At 50.4% G+C, this 22225-nt stretch overlaps 1 protein-coding gene across 1 annotated transcript in view; it reads left to right on the top strand.

Moving 5' to 3' along the window:
• Positions 1-13420: 13420 nt before the first annotated feature.
• Positions 13421-22225, top strand: part of TBX4 (T-box transcription factor 4) — a 30576-nt gene continuing 21771 nt past the window's right edge. The window contains exons 1-3 of the mRNA XM_060133248.1: positions 13421-13588; positions 17464-17661; positions 18436-18530. Coding sequence (XP_059989231.1) covers positions 17467-17661; positions 18436-18530 — 290 coding nt within the window. The 5' untranslated portion in view covers positions 13421-13588; positions 17464-17466. The remainder of the gene's footprint in view (positions 13589-17463; positions 17662-18435; positions 18531-22225) is intronic.

The raw sequence follows: 22225 nt of genomic DNA, 5'->3' as shown, positions 1-22225 counted from the left end.
GAGACGATGACTAAATGTAATGTGATATCCTGGATGGGATTCTGGAGCAGAAAAAGGACATTAGGTAAAAACTAAGGAAATCTGGATAAAGTATGGACGGACTTTATTTAGTTAATATTATCGATCAATATTCGTTCATTAGTTGTGACAAATACACGATATTCACGTGACGTGAGATGTTAACAGTAGGGGAGACTGGGTGTGAGCTATCTGGGGAGTTTATGCACATCTTTGCAACTTTTCTATAAATTTATTCTGAAATAAAAAGTTTACTTTAGAAAGTGGATAATAGTGTCTACATTATGTTGTTGCACCCATTAAGGGAATTCATATCAAGAATTTAATACACTGGCATATGGTAAGGGTTTATTATTGCCCCTTCATTATTGCTCTAATTTCTAGTTTTCTTATGAAAACAGCAATACATATCCATTACAGAAAAATTTACAGATGAGCCAAAGGAAGACATAAGCCACAGAAGAGCAAAACAGAACACCCACAACTCTACCCTCCCTGAGACAACTACTGGTCACACCTTGCCATGGATCCTTGCAGAGATATAACTAATTGTTTTTTGAGAGAAAAATATCTGCTGTAGTAATTTATGTTAAAATTTAGAACATGTGATCATCGAAAGATCCATTCATAGAGTGAAAAAACAACCCCCAGGTTGAAAGAAGCTACTTGCCACACAGATATCTAGTATATACAATACAACAGACTGGTATAAATAATATACAGAAAATTCTTACAGATCAGCAAGAAAAGAGCGGAGAAATAAATAGAAAAATGGACAGAAGAAAATGGATAAAAAGGTAATAAGTTTCACCAAAGAGGATAACCGAGCGGCAATTAAACATATGAAAAAAGTGTTTAATTCTCTAGTCTAATTTTTTATAAAACTTGGATCACATGCAGTTTGGTAAGTGGCCATCATTTAAGTAAGGAACATTTCTGTTGTTCCACCTCTTTGCTCTTACAAGTAGTCAAGAGCACAAGTAATGGACTAAATATTAGTTGGGAAGGGAACAAAACCCTGAAAAATTATAAAAACTGGGCAACAGCGCTTAAATATGCACAAAAGGTGCTCAATGGTTCATCAGAATGACTCTCATCTGAAAAGTTAATGACTGACTTTTCTAGGTCTGTTTTATTAAAATCTAATAGATTAAAAAAATTTTTTTAAGTTAGGAAAAAGAGAAGAGAAGGGAATACGGCAAAATGCTGACAGCGGTTATCTCTTTGGTTTCCTCTGCAGCCTGCTGTGACTGCCAGGTTCCCTACCAGGAGGACATTACTGTAAAGCTGTGGACAGCAAGTGATTGGGTCTAGTCCTTTTCAACCAGTTGCCATCTTGCCTACATCACTGGGTTCACTGATTTCTTTCAAGTAAATCTATTTACTATGTAGTGTTCTAAATGCTTCCCAAATAGTTAATGACCTGATGATGTAAATGGGTTTTGTTCATTTTATAGATGAGGAAACTGAGGCCCAGAGAGGCTAAGTTACCCAAGCCTTATGGACCCAGAAGCCAGCTCTTGACCACTGCACCCATGATGCCCCCCAAACACCTCTAGCCAAATTGCGTGGAGCCAACAGCCTGCCCTGTGCTGGCAAGGAGGCTACAATTGCACTAACCTTCACGATTCCAGGGCCTGGCTTCTAGAAGCCACTGGTCTCCAGAAGTCTGCACAGGCCACTTCCTAGTTGTGTGACCTTGGGAAAGTCCCTTTACTCCCCCCAGCCTCAGTTTCCTTATTTGTAAAAGGGGCGTAACTATACCACTTCCTCCTTTCCTACTCCTCAGGGCTGTTGTGAACACAGGTATGTGAAGATGCTTCGGAAACTGTGAAGTGTGCGTGTAGGCAGGAGATCAAAGGAGAGAAGGTGTGTCGTGTGAACAAAGGTGCAGAAACAGGACTGTGTAGGCCATTTCGAGAGTGCTGTGTTCGGGGAACTTTAGTTTCTGAGAAGCGCGACGGGGGTGGGAGGGGGTTTGGAGTTGGTCTTGGAGGGCTCTAATGTCAGACGATGAGTTGGATGAGTTTGGACGCTAGTGACAGCGGGGTGGAAGGGTGGGCTGTGAAGGAGAGTCCACTGCAGGAACCCAGGGTTGTCTCCAGCCTCTCAGCTGGGCCCTGGGCTCCTAGGTGACTGAGACAGAGCTCCCCAGGACAGGCCCTCTGGGTGGGTGAGGGCTCCAGTGGGGTGTAGGAACTTGCCAGCATATTTTTGTCAATGCCCGTGAGAGGGGAGGATGGTACAGGAGGCAAGCACTACTGCTCTTTCCAGAAGTCCCGGGAAATCAGAGTGCAAGCTTCTTATTTGGTGGCCCCCTCCCAGTTCACCAAAGCCAGCTCATCTGAGCCTCCAACAGTCTGGGAGGGAGGTAGTCTCTTCTCTCCCCCGCCCTCAGTCTGCTCTTTCTCACGTCCCTGGTGCTCCCCTTGCCAATCATTTACATTCTCCTCCTTGACACTCTTGCCGGTATTTTACACTATACTGACCTCTCCCTTGCTCTGAAAAAGTTCTTTTTCTGCCAGGACTGCACCCCTTCTTGGCCAGCCCTTTAACTGATTCTTCTTGGGTCACTTTGCTGGTTTCCTATCTTCTTTTCCACACCCTCCAGATTCTCTTCTTGGACTCCTTCTTTTCTTTTTTTTAAATAACTTCTCCCTTAGTGGCCTCATCAGCTACAGTGTGAACCCCACTGTGTACTGATGTGTCCCAAATCTTCAGCCCCTGTATTTCCAACTAAAGTCCTGTCACGACTAAAACTAAACTTATTTCTGCCCACGCCCACTGCCTCTTCTCTCACTTAATGTCCTCAGGACCAGATAGGGTTCTGTTGTCAAAGCTGTTGAAATGCACCTGGCTGGCTTAAGCAGAGAGGGGTTTACTGGAAGGATGAAGCAACTCACCAACTTGAAGTGAAGCCTCAAAATCCAGGCTCAGAAATGACGGAGGCCGGAGCAGCTCTGGGGAGCTGAGTGGTGGGTGTAGGTGAATGGCTCCTTCAGGGCATGAAGACTGGAGAATCTAGAATGAGAATGTTACCTACCATATTGCCAAGGGTGAAGGGGTATGGGTGAGGGATGGACTGGGAGTTTGGGATGAACAGATACAAACTATTACATATAGAATGGATAAACAACAAGGTCCTACTGTATAGCACAGGGAACTATATTCAATATCCTGTGATAACCCATAATGGAAAAGAATTTGAAAAAGAATATATATATGTGTAACTGAATCACTTTGCTGCACAGTGGAAACTAACACAACATTGTAAAACAACTGTACTTTAATAAAACAAAATTTAAAAAAAAAGGACTGTTGCTTACCACGCAGTGTTGATTGAAGCTTAAATCAACTGTATGCGTAAGGAAGCTGAGACCCAAAAAGGATGATTCAACTCCTCTGCCTCCATTCTTTCTGCCCTTACGCTCAAGATTAGAATTCTAGGAAGAAAGCATTTAACATGTTCTTGGCTGGGGATGGAGCGCCTTCACTGAAACTCTTCCCACCAAACTTTACCAATGGCAATGATTCTTTCCCCTAAAACTCAATTGGGGTTCTGAACCTGAAAAAGAGGAGTGGACCCAGGACGTGCAAAATCACAAATGCCTACCATATTCCTGCCCAGAGACATCCTAAACTCCAGCCTCTTTCCTACTCCACTTCTCCCAAATATCCTTTGAATAATTTCCCTGCCTTCACAACTGGTCTTCTTGCTACTCTTCCTCACTCCCAGATCTTCCCACCCTACCAGCAATCATTGTCTAAAACACAAATCTGATCAGTCCAGAACGTTTCCTGCTAAAAACCATTTATGGCTTCCCATTGCCCTTAGATAACGTTTTTGCTGTTGTTTTTGTTTTGGTTTGGTTTTGGGGGGGAGTCTGTGGAGTTTTTTGGGTCTCATTTCAACTTTTATTACCCTCATCATATGCAGGGTGTGTAGACAAAAGCTTTTTATCAGCTAACTATATTGAAAAGATAAACACTGTAATAGTTCATGTGATCCAAAATGGGCAAAGGCAAAAGACAAGCTTCCTCTCAATAAGAAAAGTTTCAGACCTAGGAAAAGGACAATACTAATTTTAAAAAACTGTATTTACTTAGAGGCATTCAGATTGTCAACAAAATTGCTGCAACTTTTTTTATTTTTTTTTTGCAATTACAGAGTGGTATTCGGTTAACAGAACAACAATTACTTCGTATATAAGCTGCATCAGAGACAACTGAAGATGAAATAACTATCCCCATACATGACTCATTTGTATTGTGTACCAGCAAGAACCTACTTTAAATTTCCATGCCATGGGCTTCCCTGGTGGCGCAGTGGTTGAGAGTCTGCCTGCCGATGCAGGGGACACGGGTTCGTGCCCCGGTCTGGGAGGATTCCGCATGCCGCGGAGCGGCTGGGCCCGTGAGCCATGGCCGCTGAGCCTGCGCGTCCGGAGCCTGTGCTCCGCAATGGGAGAGGCCACAACAGTGCGAGGCCCGCGTACCGAAAAAAAAAAAAAAAATTTCCATGTCAATTTACATGCCAACGCTGTATCACGCAAGGTTAGCAGCCATTGAAAATACCACCAGGACAGGGTTAGCTAGAGACACATTCAGCAGCATAACTATACAGAAAAAGACACTGTATGGTTTTAAAACAAATCTTACACAGCCTTACATTTCAATTTTTTCTTAAAAAGGAGTGAGTTGTGTACAGGGGTGTTAAATGCTTTACAGACAAGACGAGAAAAAAAAACTTAGAAAGAACCAACTTATTCATCATCATCTTCTTCATCTTTCTCCTCCTCCCCCTTTTCATCTTTCTCATCTTCCTTCTTTTTCTTGCTTTTTTCAGCCTTGATGACTCTCTTTTTCTCTATATCAGCTTTTCTTTAGCTCAGTAGACAGCAATATCCTTTCTATATTTTCCCTTCAGCCTTCTTTTATAAGGCTGCTCGCTTGTCATCTGCTGCAGTGTTATTCCACATCTCTCCCAGGTTCTTTGCAACACCACCAATGGATAGACCCAGGTGTTCTCCTTTGATTTTTTGAGTGAAACTCAGAACAAAATAAGAAAAAGGCCAAAGGAAGCCTCTTGGGTACATTGGGATCCTTGAACTTCTTTTTTGTTTCCCCTTTATAAGAGATACAGGTTTTCATGTCTCTTTTACAATGGGCCTTGTCCACCTTCACCATGTCTTCAAATTTTCCTTTCTCCTTGTAGACATAGTCCATAGAAAACTCCAAGAAGCTGACTGAAGCATTTGGGTGCTTCTTCTTGTGCTTCTCCCAGCAAGTTTGCGCAAAGGATGCATATGACGACATTTTGCCTCTCAGTTTCTTAGGCTCTCCTTGCCCGTGTTTAATTATTTTTCCTCAGCGAGGCTCAGAGTTACCTAGTACCTGTTTGGCTCTCACTTGCCCTGGTGCTGTCTCTGTGGAGCTCAGTGTCCTGCAATGGCTGTCTAGATAAAGTTATTAACAGGGTTTACAGGACCCTTTCCAAACTTTACCTTTCTACAAAGCTTCATTTCCACCACTGCAGCCCTGCTGCTCCTGAGATATGCCCTTTGTGCCTTTGTACTTGTGCTTCCCCTCTCCTGGGAGTCCCTTTTCACATCCTCTATCTCTCAGGATCCCATACATATTCATCTTCCAAAGATGGACTCAGATGTCATCTCCTCATGGAACCCTGTGGAACAAGGTAGGATGAATTGGTTATTCCCTCTTTTGTAGTCTCATCACACTCAATATGGAAATAGATTATAGCCCTGGGCCTGTTTTATTACTGCATTTGTTTACAAGTCTGTCTAACCCATGAGACTGGGAGGTTAAGTCACACACCTAGAACAAGTAACCAACCTGATGGAAATGAATTTGGAGGGAGATGTGATAAACCAGATTGTGTTTTTCATAGTCTAGGCAGTGGCTAAAGACTACCCACCCGCACCAAAGGCAGGTAACCACCTACTTATTCCCTTTGCTCTTTGGGAAAACAGGGCTTGGAGAGATTTAAGTTATAGAAGAGGAAGGTCTTCTTGTTCCTGGGTTCTTGTAGACAAAAAAGTGAGGTGACTCAGAATGCATGGATTTGGCCTTTGCAGGCTTTTAAAAACAAGGGAGACTTTATCAGGAGCAAGCTGGAAGTCCTGTTAGAAGTGGACAAATGGCTGAGCGGACACCTGAAGAGGCTGCCTCTTGAGAAACCAGCCGGAGGTCTCCAGTGTCTCCAACCACGTACCCATGGAGCTCGAGGATGTTTGGGGGAGGAGAGACAGATGAGGGAGCCCTCGCTAATCAAGCCTCTACCCTCCAGCGAATGTGAGGCTAATGAGGCGGCCCCATTCCAGGGCACCTCCACACCAAGCCAGCCGGTCTGCCTGTTTATTGCCCGTATGGAGATCATTAATACCTCCTGACACTGGGGTCACTCCTGGGGTCAATCCCTGAGCCCGTTCTGCAGAACAAGGGGAAATGAACTTCCCAGCACATGTGGCTCAGGCCTGGTGGGGAAGGGGACTCCCGTCACCCCACTCAGCTCTGGGAGAGACAGCACCCCAGGCTGTTGGACCCCCTAACACAATCCCTTCTGCCCAAGCTGGATTCTTGAGAGAGTGGTCCTGGGGAATGGCGAAGGGGAGGCCCTGGTCTGGGACAACCCCCACCAAGGCTGTCCCAAACGACAGACGGACACTAATCCCTTGGCGACGGGCAGGGGTGGTGTCTGGGAGCTGCAGCCGCAGCTTGTGAGGGGCCAGACTCGGGCTGCAGATGGCGAGAAGGCACAAGCCTGTGGCCACTTCGGTGCGAGCTGCAGATTCGGCCCCACCCTCCCTGCTTCCCCCGCAGTGATTGGGCCCTCCGGAATCCAAGATGGCGGACAGAGGCGGGGTTCCTGGCCAAGCGAAACTGCGATTGGTGAAGCGCAGGTCTTTTGTGCTGAAAGACGACCTCAGTAGCCAGTCAGGGAACTCCTTGTGGTGTAGGTGAGCGCTCAGCCGCCTTACCTCACGCTTAAGCAACCAGGGCCTCATCAATCTTGTCTCTCGCAGCCTCGAAGGGCCAAGGTGGAAACAAGGAACCCCCAGATGGTCCTCCAGGCAGGTCCTTACCCGTCTGGGGCCTCTTTCTCGGTAATGACCGGAACTGGGAATCAGCCCCAGCTGGCCCAAGGAGAAGTAGAGAAGGCCCCCAACTAGCTTGGAGAAAATCAATAGGATTATGAGGTTAATGCCAGAGCAGGCTGAGTGACAGTTACCAAATAAATGATATGGCTGAGGTTAAATGAGTCCCAATAAATAAAGGAATGTGTTCAAAGGAGAAACTTCAGAAAATGCAGGGACGTGGGGGTCGGGCCTCTGGACTTCTTCCAGCCTTCACTGAACAGGGCACAGACCTCAGCCTTCAACAAGGTCTTGTTGAATTCTAGAAGAGCCACAGTCAGGGGCACTACGTCCCGGGAACACACAGGCTGGGGTCTGTGCCCTGTTCAGTGCCAGTGTTGGCATGGCGCCTGAGCCCAGGGCTCCTTGGGCAGCTCCATCCGCCCAGCTTTGGGTGAGGGAATGGAAACTTAGTATGGAGGTCTGACCAGTTAACAGCGGGGGTATGCCTCTGATTGCTTAGAAGCAGAAAATGGACCAACTGCAGCAAGAGGGGTGGAAGCCAGGAAGCACTTTTTTTTTTTCTTTTTCTCAGGAAGCACTTTTATCTATGTGATATCACTTCATGCTTTCTTCTACCCTGTAAGGTGGCTGTTATTATTAAATTCATTTTACAGATGAGGAAAGAGGCTTAAAGCAGATTTTGCTCTAGGTCCCTCTATAAACAGCATGTTGAGGACCAGAATTCAGGCTTTTAAACTTCAAATTCCAAGGGCTTTCTAATAGTGCACATATTTTCATTCTTGAATTCTAATTTGTTTCGGCCCCTGGTTCAAAGAAATCCTTGAGGGCCCAAATTAAAAGCCAGTTTTGGATAATCTATGCTTAGGAAGCATGGAAGGGAGAAAGAGGAGGAAAGAAGGGGCAGAGGGGATTGAAACATTAAATAATTTCTCTGACTTAGGATTTTGTTTTTAACCTAACACAACCCTAGCGGATATACCTTCCTCGGACAGATTGTAAAATAAATGTGTATTTCAGAGAAGTCTTACTGGAGGAAATGGAAGGAAGTGGCAATTCAGGAGCATATAGTGTAATGGGGAAGAAAGTGTGATCGTCTACAGTGAATCCACCTACTGATAAGGACTCTGGAACAGAAGGTCTATATTGCTACCTGTGACTGTGCAAAACCCAGATGTGATTATTCATTCCTTATCCCTGTAGTTCCTCAAGTGAGAGTTATAGTAGGAATCCACCTGTGTTACTGGTGAATCACCGCCCCTGTCCTCAGTCCTGAGGCGGGGCTCAGACCAGCTTACCTCACCCAGGTCCAGGATCAGGCCAGCCCAGTCCTCAGTTCCTTCTAACTGGAAGTTTCCTAATTCTCTTTGGGGGAGAAGGCCTGGGAGGCCAGGGTGAGAGGTCAGGTGTGCAGAGCTGCACGTGTGGCAAGAGGGGAAGCACCTGCAGCAGTAGCTGCCACCCACTACCCATTCTCCTTAGTCAATCCTCCAATTTCCAGAGTGAGCTCAAGCTCCTGCCCCAACTCCAGCTGTCCTGAGTTTGATAATCCCAACGGGATGTGGGCTGGGGAATCTGGAACCAAGATTTGGGGTTAGTGGGTAACAATAAAGCCACAGGGGACAGGTGAATTCCCTGCTGCCTCACCCATCTTTCCTCTTTGGGGGACTTACTAAGGATCCCAGGCCTTAGATTATAGCACACATAGAATAACATGGCTGGGAAGGCAGTGTGGAGGGATGTTCTTTCCTGGATTTGAATGAGAAGGTATGTGCACGTGCATAAGAACACATATGGACACTAAGATATGTATCTTTCACTATAAAATGCCCAAGGACTCACTCAGCACTGAGCTGGACCTTTGCATATGCCTCAGGAGTAAGACTGTAAATAACAGAGACTCAGACTAACAATGATGTAAAGAAATAGGGTTTATTTCTTCTCACATTACAAGAGCAGGTTTACCTGCTCAGTGATGCCATCAGGAACCCAGACTCTTTCTTTTTGCTCTGATATCCTTAGCATATTGGCCTTTATCTTTCTTGCCTCAAGGTCTCTAGAGAGTGAGAACTCCAAGGATCTCATCCACAGGGGAAAAGAAGACTATGTCTTCCCCTTTTTCAAGAAAGCAAAAAATTCTCCACATCCTTTCTCCTCGCCAGTCTTTTGCTTAGGCCTCATTGGCCAACACTGGGTCACATGAGCACTCCTAGCTACAAGGAAGGGAGTCTATGAGAGCATGGAACAGGATTTCCATGATTGGCACAGAACAGTGGTTCTCAACCTCGGCGCTATTCTCAGAGATTCTGACTCTGTTGGTCAGGGTTGGGGCTTGACATTGGTATTTATTAAATTCTCCAAAAACCTAGGATTTTAAAAAAAATGTAATTGCTTTTTACTACAGTATGGTGCCAACTCAAGTAATCATCTTCAACCAAACCCACCCTGGGTTCTGGACAAGCCACCTTATTGTACTGACTGGGATTCTCTAGCTTATCCTGTAGCCCCTGCTCCCTTTGGAACTGATTATATAGGTGATTAATTAGTACATTTGTAGGTCATTTGTTAGTGAATTTGCAGTTAGTAACTGGTTAGCTAATCAGCTGGCTAACTAATTAATAGAATGGTTAGTTGGCCTTTCCTCTTGTTTATGTGTCTGGCACATAGTAAGTACTTGATAAATATTTCTTTGGGTGAATGAATCCATAAAATGGAGATAAAACGGAGTTAATACCGCATCAAATGAGATAGTAGCTATGAAATTTGTAAATGATAAAACACTGTAAAGATATAAGAATAACATTTACATGAGAAGCTACTTTAAAATTTAGGGCCAGAGTAAAGTTTTTCCCCCCATCCTTCACCAAGGAAATAGTGTTTCCACATTTCTGAAATGGAGAACTACCATTTTGCCCTGTTGCTAGTAAGCCAGATTTCTCTCTCAATTATAGCAACTTTGTCAACACTTAGCGATAGCATATATTCTTTCTTTTTCCTTGACCCTACTTTGTCTTTCTACTTGTATTTTTATTAGCTTATTTTGGTTATAAACCACCTCAAGCCTTTTTGGGAAAGAGGTGGGGTAAAATTAATTTTAAAAATACTTGGGAACTAACCTTTATTATCTACCTACCACATGCCAGGCATTTACATGTATTGACTTAGCCAAATCTCACGAATAGCTAGTAGATTGTGCGATTATCCCCATTTTATGTAGGTGTCAAGGGACTTGCTCAAGGTCATACAGCTGCTAAGATTTCAGAACCAGATTTCAAAACCAAGGCCAGTCTACACCAAATCTGAGACCTTTCCCCTAAGCAACCCAAGTTGGTGTGATAGATGCGTGGTTATGGTCAACTATTTACTTAGCTAGTTGAGGAGAGTTTTTGTACTTTGAACTCCTCAAATAAGTCTTGGGGGAAAAATTGGTCTTTTTCCTTTCGCCACAGGCCATTTATCAGCAAATACTATACTTCATCAATTGTATGCTATTCTATTATTTTATGTACCACTAAGAAAAAAAAACCCTGCTACTTAAACTATGACACACCATTGATGTTAAGATGCATCCTAATTTCAGAGATGTCAAAATGCGAAAAATGTGTGTCTTAGAATCAACAAAATAATGTATTCCATCCTACTAATGGAGAATTTGTGTACATAACCTCCCCTCTTTTCTTGCTCAATTGCTGGCTGGTTTGTCCCTTCCTTTTCTTATTTATTTATTTATTTTATTTACTTATTTTTGGCTGTGTTGGGTCTTCGTTGCTGCGCGCAGGCTTTCTCTAGTTGCGGCGAGCAGGGGCTACTCTCTGTTGCAGTGCGCGGGCTTCTCATCGCGGTGACTTCTCCCGTTGGGAGCGCAGCCTCTAGGTGCACGGGCTTCAGTAGTTGCGACATGCAGGCTCAGTAGTTGTGGCGCACGGGCTTAGTTGCTCCACGGCACGTAGGATCTTCCTGGACCAGGGATCGAACCTGTGTCCCCTGCATTGGCAGGCGATTCTCAACCACTGCGCCACCAGGGAAGCCCCCCCACCCCTTCCTTTTCATCACCCAAACCTTGCCTGTCTCTTCAATATCGCATTTCTCCACATCATCATGAACTCAGTTTTGATTTGGATTATCTCGCATGAGTCTCCAGAAAGCCTTGCACTCATAGGAGGTTTCCACTCTAGTTTTTTTAAAGAGCTACCTTAGATGGTCTTATTATGAACTTCCTCCAGTGGCTGTCATCAAACTCTTTCCAGAGTCTGGCCTAAGTCTAGTTTTCCCATGGTAACTGGTGATTCACTGCCCTCCCTGTTCACCATTCCACACAGTAGTTGGTTGGTCTGTACACTATTTACTTGCAAGGGATTTCCCTCCAGGCTGTTGGAGAGGGCATGGGAGGGGGCTTGGGCGCAGAAGTGGGCATGTCATCCAGTTCTCCCTAACACAGGAAACATGACTCCCCAGGCGTCTCCTGAAACACCAGGGCCTTCCCTTTCTCCATACCAGGAGGAGGCAGGATTGGGGGAGGATTCAGCTTCTCCACCCCTCTTAGATCTTACTTCCCCTTCCTGGTTTGGGACTCCATGAGACAAGTCATGAAGGGAAGATGAGGCAGTGGGATCTGGTACTGCTGGGGGACATGAAGATTCTTGAGCAGTGGGCCCTTGTGGAGCTGGGTTACAGGCTCCTGACAGCAGCAGCTGGCTTTTCTGAGGTGGTGTTCTGCTTCCCCCTTTGTGTGCAGGGTTCTGGGGAAAGCACTGATTCTGGCTTTCCATTTCCTAGCATTATAAAAGGGACAGAGCCATCCAGGATTTTCCCTGTCCTGTTCCCGTCAATCTGATTTTGAGGTCAGAATCTGGAAAGGAACAGAGGCTGATTGGAGAGGCTGGGACACCATGGAGGGAGGGATACAGCCCATGCTGAGAAGTGAGGGACTAATCTGGGAATCCTATTGACAGAGGACTCTGGGGCCTTTGCAGATGGGTGGGCAGGCAGACCTATCCTGGCCCCAGTGTTCTGGGCATGTTACAGGCTGTGAGGCTTGGGCATGGGCTGAGGTCCACATGGGTCTGTGTGCCTGTGCAGCTGCAGGAGCCTGTGGGGAGGTACAGTCAGACACAGAGAAATAGAGATAAGTGAGACAGAGGGAATCAGAGGCCGGACCGGGAGGTCCAGGTGGCTGAGGGGCACTCACTTTCGGAGGCACCTTGGCTGTCTGGCTCAGTGCGAAGCCGCCTGGGCTTCCTAGACTGGAGCAGGCACTGGGCTTCCTCTTCAGCCCTCCGAGATCTCGGGGAGCTGCTGGCAGAGTCCTGGCCCTGGTTCGCAGTTTCCCCAAGAGGCTCTGCCAAGCCTTGGCACCTCGGAGCCTGGGCCTGGGCTCGGATTCAGGCCGGCGCCGCACCTCCCCGCCGCCGCCGCCGCCGCCGCCGCCGCCGCCGCCGCCGCCGCCGCCGCCGCCGCCGCCGCTCCAGGCCGGACCGCCGGCCTCCTCCCCGCCCTACCGCACGCAGGGCCTGCCCTAACCCGTGACCCCCGCGGTCGACTCCAGCGCCCGCTGCCCGCTGGGCCCGGACGAGCGCGGGCCGGTGAGCAGCGGAGTCGGTCCCAGACGAGGCCCGGCCCGGCTGTCGCGAGAGGGCCCGGAACCCGACAGCAGGAGCGAGCGCGGGCCGGCGCGCGGAGGTGTGAGAATGTGAGGCGGGCAAGGTCGGGAGCCGCCGTGCGGGGCGGTGGGGCGCGTGTGCGCTGTGGCCGCCGAGCGGGCTCACGAATAAAGCGGGCACGGCCGGGAGCGGGCTCGGACCGCGGTGCGTGCGGGCAGGCGGGCCCCGCGGCCTGCGGCTCGGCGGAGGGCGGCCGTCTGGAAGTGGGCCCCGGCCCCGCCGGCCCGGCGTGCGGCGCCCCAGGGTGCGGGCTGCGCCGCCGCCCCTGGCCGGCCATTCTGGTTGTCGAGCCTCGGGTGGGAGCCGCGCGGCGCCGCCAGGCCGCTCGCCCTCTCTTCCCCCCCCACCTAATCTAAACCATGCGGGCTCCCACCCCGAGCCGGCCGGCGGGGCCCGAGGGCCGCGGAGAGGGCACCGGGCCGCGCGCTGGTGGAGCGGCAGCCCACTCCGAGCTCGGGGTCCCCGGACCATGGAGCCAGGGGACCCTCGAGCCCCCTCCCCGGGGGGCGGCGGGCGCGGACTGATTGACAGCAGCGACGTCAGCGCGGGGAGGGGGGTGCGGCCCCGGAGGGAGGGAGGGAGGGAGGAGGAGGGAGCTGAGGCCCCAAAGTGCAGCCTCGGAGATCAAGGGCCCGCTCCAGAACCGGGATGTGTCCGGCCACGAGGGCGCGGCGGGCAGCGGAACCCTGACCCAGCTGCCCCGAGTCGGAGTCCCGGCTGACCCGGGCTCCTCGGACCCGAGCCTGCAGCGGACCTCGGGCCGCAGGCGCCAACGCATGCGGCAGCGCAGTTAGGGTGAGTGAGGGTCCCGGCGTGGGTGGGGGTGAGTCGGGAGTGCGGGAGAGGGGCAACCCCGAAACCAGGGAGGATGAGCTGGAAAGGGGGAGAGTAACAGGACCTGGGTAAGAACCTCGGGGACAGTCAAGGCGGCAAGAGGGCGGCGAGAAGAGTTTCTAATCCGGCTGCCGCCTCGCCCGACTCCCAGCGGTCGGAGCTCGAGCCCTTCTCTCCTCCTAGTAACCGGACGAATTGGGTCTAAGGGCCCAAGAACATAGAAACGACAGCGCCAGCGCCAAAGGAACAAGGTTAGGACGAGACAAGTGGAGCGGTGGCCTTGAAATTGGTGTTTGAAGAATAAGAAAGGCCAAAGAGGAGGGCCCAGGTACTTGGCGAATATCGATGTGGAAATGTTCGTGATCAGAACACTGGACTACAGTGCCTTTGATGCAACAGGGTCGTCAAAATTAAAGCAAGGAGCATACTATATAAATAATGATCCATGATCAAGAATTATCAAAATATGAGCAATTACCCAAAAAGCAGGGCTAAGCGGCATAACTAATACAGTACTCGGACTTTAAAACAACAATAAAATAACAGTCACTCTCAAAACCAAGTGAAAATGGTAATCACAAATTTGAGAGAATCATAGACAAAGTGATGGAACAATGTGATAAGAACTATTGTATTAAAATCAATAGAATAAGAAATAGTAATAGTGTAAAAATGATAAAACTAGGAAAAAGGTGAACAATGAAAATACTAATAAGGGAAATACTAATATTAGTAGTATTGACAGAATACTATCATATAATTTATTATTGATACTATAGTGAATTATTAAAATAAATGTTAACCAAAATCTTAAGAGCAATAGTAATATAAATAAAGACAGCAACAAGAATTACTGGAGTAATATGACAATTTATGACCAAGGTTTTAATAGTCCCAACAACATTATAAATAATGGTAGAGTAATAAGTATTGTACCAATGTGATGAGAAAACAGAGTATTAAGAGCTACAACAATATTACAAATTATGACAAAGTAACAAGAAGTAATGATGCATTGAAAAATAAGTAGCGAATTAAGATCCATAACATTGCAAATAATGACAAAGTAACAAGATATTGTAACGATGTGATGAAGAATACCTGGAGTATTATGAACAATCCTAACAAAACAAATAATGGTAAAATAACGAGAAGTATTATAAGGACATGAAGGAAATGAATGTGAATATTGAGAACAATAATACTACGTTATGGTAAATAAATTACTGAAACTGTGACAAAGTACAAACAGAGACTGAGGAGGCAGCACGGAAACATTTCAGGGATACAGAGTAAAAATAAAAATAATGAGAGATTAACATGACCTATTGGAAGACTATATTTAATAATTGCCTAGGTTTTAGTAATAGTATTATGAATGTGCCAGGAGGCCCTAGAATGATGGAGCAGTGACAGGAAAGCAATAACAACATATTTGATAATGATGAATTAACAAATCAAACCAGTACTTAAACCATACAGTATTAAAAATAACATGTACTAATAGCTTGTGTGATAGAATAAGTAGTCTTAATGTTATTGAATTGACCAGAATACTACTCTGATAATAGAGATAATTAAAATAGTATAAAAAATTAACAATTCCCCCAGTGCGAGAAAAGTATCACCAGTAATCTAGAAATGAAAAGAAAAATGCTGTTCTTCTTAAAAAAACGAGTCAACTGAAAGTGACGGACCCGAGCGCACAGGGCGCGGAGCCGGCCGGCCGCGTCGGCCGAGGGCTCCAGAAGAAGGGCGAGCGCGGGCCGCGCACCCCGGCTGGTGCGGGACCCGCTCTACTGGCGTCCCAGCGCGCCGGGGCTCGGGGTCCGACGGGACCGGAGAGCGGGGATGGCCGTGCCGGGCGGGAAGAAAAAGGAACGAGCGGGGAGCTCCAGCGAAGGCGAATCTTCGCGATGTCGGGATGTGGCTGCGTGGCGGAGAGAAAAGGAAGAGGCGAACCTCGAGTTGGGGAATGAAAGCCCAACGCAGCCCTTGTCCCGCGTGGTAGCGGTGGGACTGGCGTCAGTGGACGCCGGCCGCGGATGTGCTCAGCACCGGGCAGGACTGAGAGCGCGCGGCGCAAGTCGCGGGGAGCCGCTGCACAGCTCCGGGTGTGACAAGTGTCCGCAGAGGACCTAGTGGCCAAGACAGCATCAGGCCAGGCGGCCCCTCTTGGCCCCGCGGGCCGCAGCATCTGGGCCAGCGGATTGCGGGTGCCCATCCCGGCTGACCCCAGATATAGTTGGAACCAGAGCGTTGGGCCAGAGCGCACAACTACCCCCGTTGCACAATGTCCCCTTGCCTGGGGTCTCCTGGGTTTCCAGGCTCGGCCCCGGAACCCGCATGTGGCCCAAGGCCGGTGCTGGCATTGGCCATGCCCGGCGAGTCTTCCTCCTCAGTGCCTGTGGCTGGAGGACCGACCCGCCTGTCAGCCTTATCTTTATGGGCTTTTCCCAGCCCCAACTGGCCCCGGCCCCTTTTTATCTCCTCGGTTGCACTTGGCTTGTTTATTTTGTGAGGCCCTGGGAGCCCATGTCTAGGCCTGGGATGGGAGGCCAGTGGTGAGGGACCTGGGCCTTGGAATGCCCAGGGAGAGCCAGGAGAGGACAGAAAGAAGATAGGGGGAGAAAGAGGGAACATTCAGCTGCAAGAAAGGCAGGCAGACATTTAGAAAGCCTCCCCAGAACTTGCCCAGATCCACATGAAGGGAGAAGAGCTAGGAGGTGGAAAGGAGAAGCAGGGATAACGCAGGGTTGCACCCACGATGAGGCAGGACAGGCAGGTCCTTGCAGGCGGGACTCTCATCCTGATATCCCAGGACCAGCTTCCAGAAGGAAGCAGGCACATGAGCAGGCGTGTGAATAGTCCTAGTCGCTTGGGGAAGGGTAGCTGTGCCCTGGGGCAGGACTAGGCTGTGCCTGTCAACTGGACTCAACTGGCCTGGTCCTTAGCTGGGAAGGGTCTGAGTCCTTTGCCTCAAAGCAGAGCCCTTTGAAGCTAAAATCTAAAGTGTGAGTGAGTGAGCCAGCCAGTGTGCATGTGAGGGCAAGGCTGGGGTGGCCCCTGGCTGAGTTCGGGGCCTGAATCAGAGTGGCCCTAGGAAAATGTGGCTACTTGGGTGACTTGTAGGCTATGAGAAGGTGCTGTGTCTGTGTGTGAGGACGTGGGTGCCTGCGTGGGTGCCACACAGGCATCTGAGGGAGTGGGAACGTACAGGAAGGAAAACCTTTGGTTCAGGAAGCCTCTACCTGACTGCTGTCTGAGGGAGTGGGTTTGGGCAGATGAGTGACCAGGAGCCTGAGAGGCCGCTCAGCCGAAGGCCCTCTCTGCCACTGTGGAGCCCTGGGAGCCCAGGCCCTGCCCTCCTGGGCTGACTCTCCTCTCCTCCCTACCCAGAAGGTGTCCTGGCTGCCCTGGGCCAAGAGTGAGCCTGGACCCCAGTTATTAGGAACAGACGAAAAAGACCCAGACTTCAGGCTCCAGGGTCCACTGGAGCCCAGCAGGAGGACGCACTGGGGGTGCAGCTGGGGCAATGCTGAGAGGGCGGTCCTTCCCCCAGACCTACTCGTCACACAGCCCCACACCCAGGGCAGGAGGACCTGGAACCGCACACAAACCCTCCCAGGTCCAGACCCAGAGGGAGGAGGCGAGGGTCCTGACCGCGCTATTCTCCCTCCTCCAGCTCGGGAGGGGGCGGGGTCCACGTGCATCAGGGCGGCCTCCCAGCAGTGCCCGAAGCACCCCCCACCGCCACCCGCGGCTCGGCTCCAGGGCTGCCGGGTCTCGGGCGCGTGTGGACATGGGCATATGACTCGCGTGTGCTGTGCCCACAGGAGATGCTGCAGGATAAGGGCCTGTCGGAGAGCGAGGAGGCCTTCCGGGCCCCGGGCTCGGTGCTCGGCGAGGCCAGCGCCGCCAACGCCGCCAACGCCCCCGAGCCCGCGCTGGCCGCGCCGGGCCTCAGCGGAGCCGCGCTTGGCAGCCCCCCGGGCCCCGGCGCCAACATCGCCACCGCTGCCGCCGCCGAGCAGGTAGGGCCGGGCCGGGCAGGCCGTCGGGTGGAGGTCGGGCGTCGGTTTGTCTGCAGGGCCGCCTGTGTCTGTCAACCGCCCCACTGCGGGCAGGACTGTCTGCCTGTTCGCGCTCCCCTGGGCAGGGCTCGCCTTCTGCCCTTCGTCCTTCCTCCACCTCGAGCCCTTGAGGCTGCTCTGAGACAGGCCGGGGAGGGGAGCCCGCGCCGGAGCGAGCCCAGGAAAACAGTCCAGCTCCGACGACCCTGAGAGGGCGGGGACAAAAGCCTGGGACCAGGCGGGGTGAGTAGCCCCTGGCCGGGTGCTTGCGGGAGCCGCCGCCGAGCTCCGAGGCCTAGGGGACACCACCGTGACCATGTGCATGCCCTCTGCCTGTGCGGGTCCGCAGGAGGTGTTTGCGGGTGCGCGCCTCTGGCCGAGGGTGTGTGCCCATCCTGTGTTGGTGTGTCTGCCCGCAAGCCTGTGGCTATGTCGGGCCACGTGCAGTGTTTATGTTTGTGCAAGAGTGTGTCATCTACCCTGGCACGGTCGGTTAGTGTGTCCTCTGCGGGCCCGTCTGTAGATGCAGCTCCGAAGAAGGGGATTTCAGCCACTGATTAAATTTTTAAAAATTCACCAGTGGTACAGAATAATTTTTTGAAACGACATCTCGAGGCGTGGGCACCTGGGGCTGGCAGTGTCCTGCATGGTCCCTTGGGTCTGTGTTCCCCTTTCTGATGGCTCCGCGTGGAGCCGTGGGCAGGGCGACACAAGTCCCCTCTCTCCCATCCCTAGACTATCGAGAACATCAAGGTGGGCCTGCATGAGAAGGAGCTCTGGAAGAAGTTTCACGAGGCGGGCACCGAGATGATCATCACCAAGGCGGGCAGGTCAGCGCTGGTTTTACTTCGGGGGTGGGGATGACGGATGGGGGCAGTGGGGAGCCCCAGGGGCTCCCTCAGCAGTCCTCTCGGTCTTCAGCCCAGGGGGCGACTGGAGTCCCCTTCGCCATTCTGGCCTTAGCTCCAAGTCCCACCACAGCATCAGAACTGACCTTGGAAGCCCGCGGGGGGCTACACCACAATCGAGAGGCACGGGATGGAGGGAGGGGAGGGGCAGTGATATGCAAATGAAACGCAAACAGGGTCGCGTTGCTGGAGGTCCCCGCTCCAGCACTTTTGGCCCCTGGGGGGCTGCTTTGTCCTCCTCCTTTTGGGGAGCTGCTGGGTTTCTCAGGATTGTATTGACTGGGGACCCGGAGATGCCCCTCAACAGACTGAGGAAAGGGTAATGGGACCACGTTTTCCTATTTCCATTGCTTTTCCCGGGGCAGCTCGAACCCCAAGCCTCTCATCCCACGGGCGCCGCTCCGCCAGTTGCCAGCACCCTCCTCGGCCAAGGGGAAGGCACCGTTGGGCCCTGTGTGTGTGTTGTTCGGGGAGTAGCCCTCAGGTGGCTGCCAGAGAGGGATGATTTATAAAGTGGAACCATCTTTAAAATGTGCTGGTGTCTGTGGGAGAGAGCCTGGAGGAGAGGGAAAGAGGAGGAAGATGCAGAACGGGGCATGATGGAGAGATTCGCTGGGGCGGTGCACCCTGGGTGGGGTTGGAATCACAAGGAGAGCGGTTACCAGGTGAAGGGAGATGGCTGCAGATGGAGAAGCTGGAAGGTTCAGGTTCAGAAACGTTCTCCCCCCTACTCTGCCTCCTCCACAAACTCACACTGGATTTTGGTTCCCGGGGTACAGTTTAGGTGTGAAAATGTCCCTTTATCTGACACTGGACCCGTAGTTGGGTTTTCTGAGGAATAAGGTGGTGAAGCTTCAAGGGCCGGGGAGGGGGAGTCAGACCTGGGGTGGGGGCAGGCTACCCGTTCCGCTCACCTGCTTCCATCTGTGCCACCCTCAGGCCAGGTACTTTAGAGTCTATGCCCTTTCCTCATGTCCATCTGTAAAATAATAGGTTTTTCTTTATACAGTTGCATGTAAAGCCCTTAGCACAGCTCCTGGCACATGTAAGCACACAATAAATGCTAGCGAATACTGTTCATCATAATTAGAGAAATGTCTGGCATTTACTCAGCGTTTTGTTCTACTTTTTAGAGAGCTCTGCTGAACTGCTTAGGGAATGATGGGTCAGAGGAAACAAAAAGCTGGCAGTTTGCTGGGTCCTTCCAGTCTGCTTACTGAGAGGCCTTGCAAATTTTCTTTTGTTTTGTTGGGGGAGGGGGTCTGGGCACTCGGCTGCCCTCTTGCCTAAGTCAGGGAGGTGGCAGGGCCACCCAGGGCCTCTATCGGGGGAAGGAACAAGGAAATGTCTGGACTGGAGTTTGCTGCATTTTGGGGATGGGGAACCCGGGATGCACTGGGGAACCTGGTGGGGGAACGGTCGTTGAGGACAGTGGGGATCAGGTGTCACAAGGCCTGCCTCTGCCTAGTTGTGTGCACTTGGGCTAGTCCCCAAGCTTCCCGTGGCTCAGAGGTGTCAGGTAAAACAGGATGGTGACTGCAGACCTACCTGCCATCCTTCCTTTTTCAGTTACTGTGAGACTCAAACCAGGGACCTTATGAGCAGTGCTTGGTAAATTGTTGAGCGGATTATAGGTGTGAAGAGGGGATTTATTTCTTGTTACTGCTGGGATGTAGAGAAGAAAAGAAGAGAAGGATCCAGAACTTCCATCTTGAGGCAGCAGAAATAACCTTGTCTCTTGAAAATGAACGAGCATGTTCTTTGGGCATGCGTGGCCCCTGCCATTTTAAACAAGGCATTTGTGATTCTCCTCAGTGGGGTTTCCCGCACCTGCATGGGTCCTCCTCCCTCCCTTCCCCAACACACATACGCGAGCGCACACATGCGTGCACACACACACACACATTTCCAGAGGTGACGGGCTTCAGGCAGATATTTGTGCCTGATCCTAGTGACAGAAGAGGCACATCCCTAGAGGCTTAGAGGCAGGCCTCAGGGAATGATGATAATAATTTTTAAATGACCATGACGATGGTGGCCCATTAGGGATTCATCACAGTCTTTCCCTGGCAGAAAGTTATCCTTGCACCAGGTCTAGTCCTTAGGAAAATCACTAGCCTTATCCCCTGCCTGCACGGTTCTCACACACCCTTTTTCTCCTGCGTAGCTGCCCACTGGCTTCAGAGACCACTTTCACCGCTCTGACCCCGTGTCCCCCTCCTCCCCGCTGCCTCCTTCCCATGGCAGCCTTGGAATGCACTGTGCTTTGCTCGGGCTTGTGGCCCTTCAGCGTCCTGTCCAATGCCTCTCCCTGTCCTCTTATTTGTGTCTCTACCATCAACTTCCTGGGACACTTCTATTTCTCAGCAGATGGCCTGGACATTTCTCCTGAACCTTGAATCATAGATTCCTAGACCGCTTGAGCTGGAGGAGAACCAAGAGAACATAAACCCAACCCCTGAGAAGGGAGGGCATTTGGCCCTTGCCCATAGAAGCAGAGTTAGGCAGCTGCCAGGTCTACGCAAGCCAAGCAATGATGCCCCTCCCCCCAGAACAAGCCCCTAACTGAGAAATTCCCTTGACTGCTTGTTTATGGGGACCTGCGCAAGGTGGAGTTGCTGCTCTGCCCTAGGGACCCTGGCTGGTTAGGGGCGTGATTGCTCTCTGGTTGGCCCGTGGAGGCATGGTGGGGGTGGGGGGGGCGGGGGCTGGAGAAAAGGAGCCCGAATGTTCTCAAGCCAGTATGAGTCCTTAGTCACAAGCCTCTGCCTTAAGCCCCGAAGAGCTGAAGGCCAAAGGAAAAAGGGGTCCCCTTCATTGGATAGTGATTTTGAATTCTCAAACAACTTGAGCTGGTGACTAACATGCCAGCCGCAGTTCAAGCCATCAATTTCTGAACGCTCGGGGTCCCCCGATGTCAGGTATATAATGGGGCCACAGCCTTCCCTAGCCAGTCTCTGTCTCTCTTAGGCCCCTGCACCCAGAGAGTTTATGCCCTTAACTGCAGAGAACAGAGCCCTCTCTGCTTCCTCACATCCCCGCCAAGCTTGATACATGTGAGAAACTGCATTTTCTCCCAAACACAGATAAAAGTGAGCTCTACAAAATTTAAATATAAACCTCCCCAATATGAAAATTTCCTAACCGTCTGACTGCTCTACTCCTAGGTCATGGTTTTGCCACCAGATAAATCTCCACTATCAGCCTTCATAGCCTGTTGAGTTCAATGTTGCTTGTGTTAGTGACAGTGAATTTGTGTTTGAAAAATGAACTACTGATGAGAACTCCTGTTGAACCTGTATTGTTTGTTATTCTGAGGCAAGGATTTGGCCCGGCTTAATCCGGGGCTTCAAAGCCAGTTGCCCTTGCTCTGTATACAGAGCGTCAGAGCCCAGTGGCGTGGGTGATAAGAGAAGTAAGGGTTGAAGACACTGGGAAAGTGGGTTGGGGAGAGAGTGCTTTGATCTCTTTCTAAAGTATTTTCTGAAAGCAAAAGTCTATCAGAAGGAAGTGTCTTCAAAAAAATCTGAGAGAAGCAACTGGCCTTCCAAAACAGCATCCATTCCACACACCCTCTCTCCTGCCCCCCACCTCAGGGAAAGTATTTCTTAAAAATG

This window comes from Lagenorhynchus albirostris, chromosome 20 (assembly GCF_949774975.1).
Source record: "Lagenorhynchus albirostris chromosome 20, mLagAlb1.1, whole genome shotgun sequence".
NCBI lineage: Eukaryota > Metazoa > Chordata > Mammalia > Artiodactyla > Delphinidae > Lagenorhynchus > Lagenorhynchus albirostris.
The sequence above is the reverse complement of the archived record's forward strand: the minus strand, read 5'-3'. Positions and strand labels throughout refer to the sequence as shown.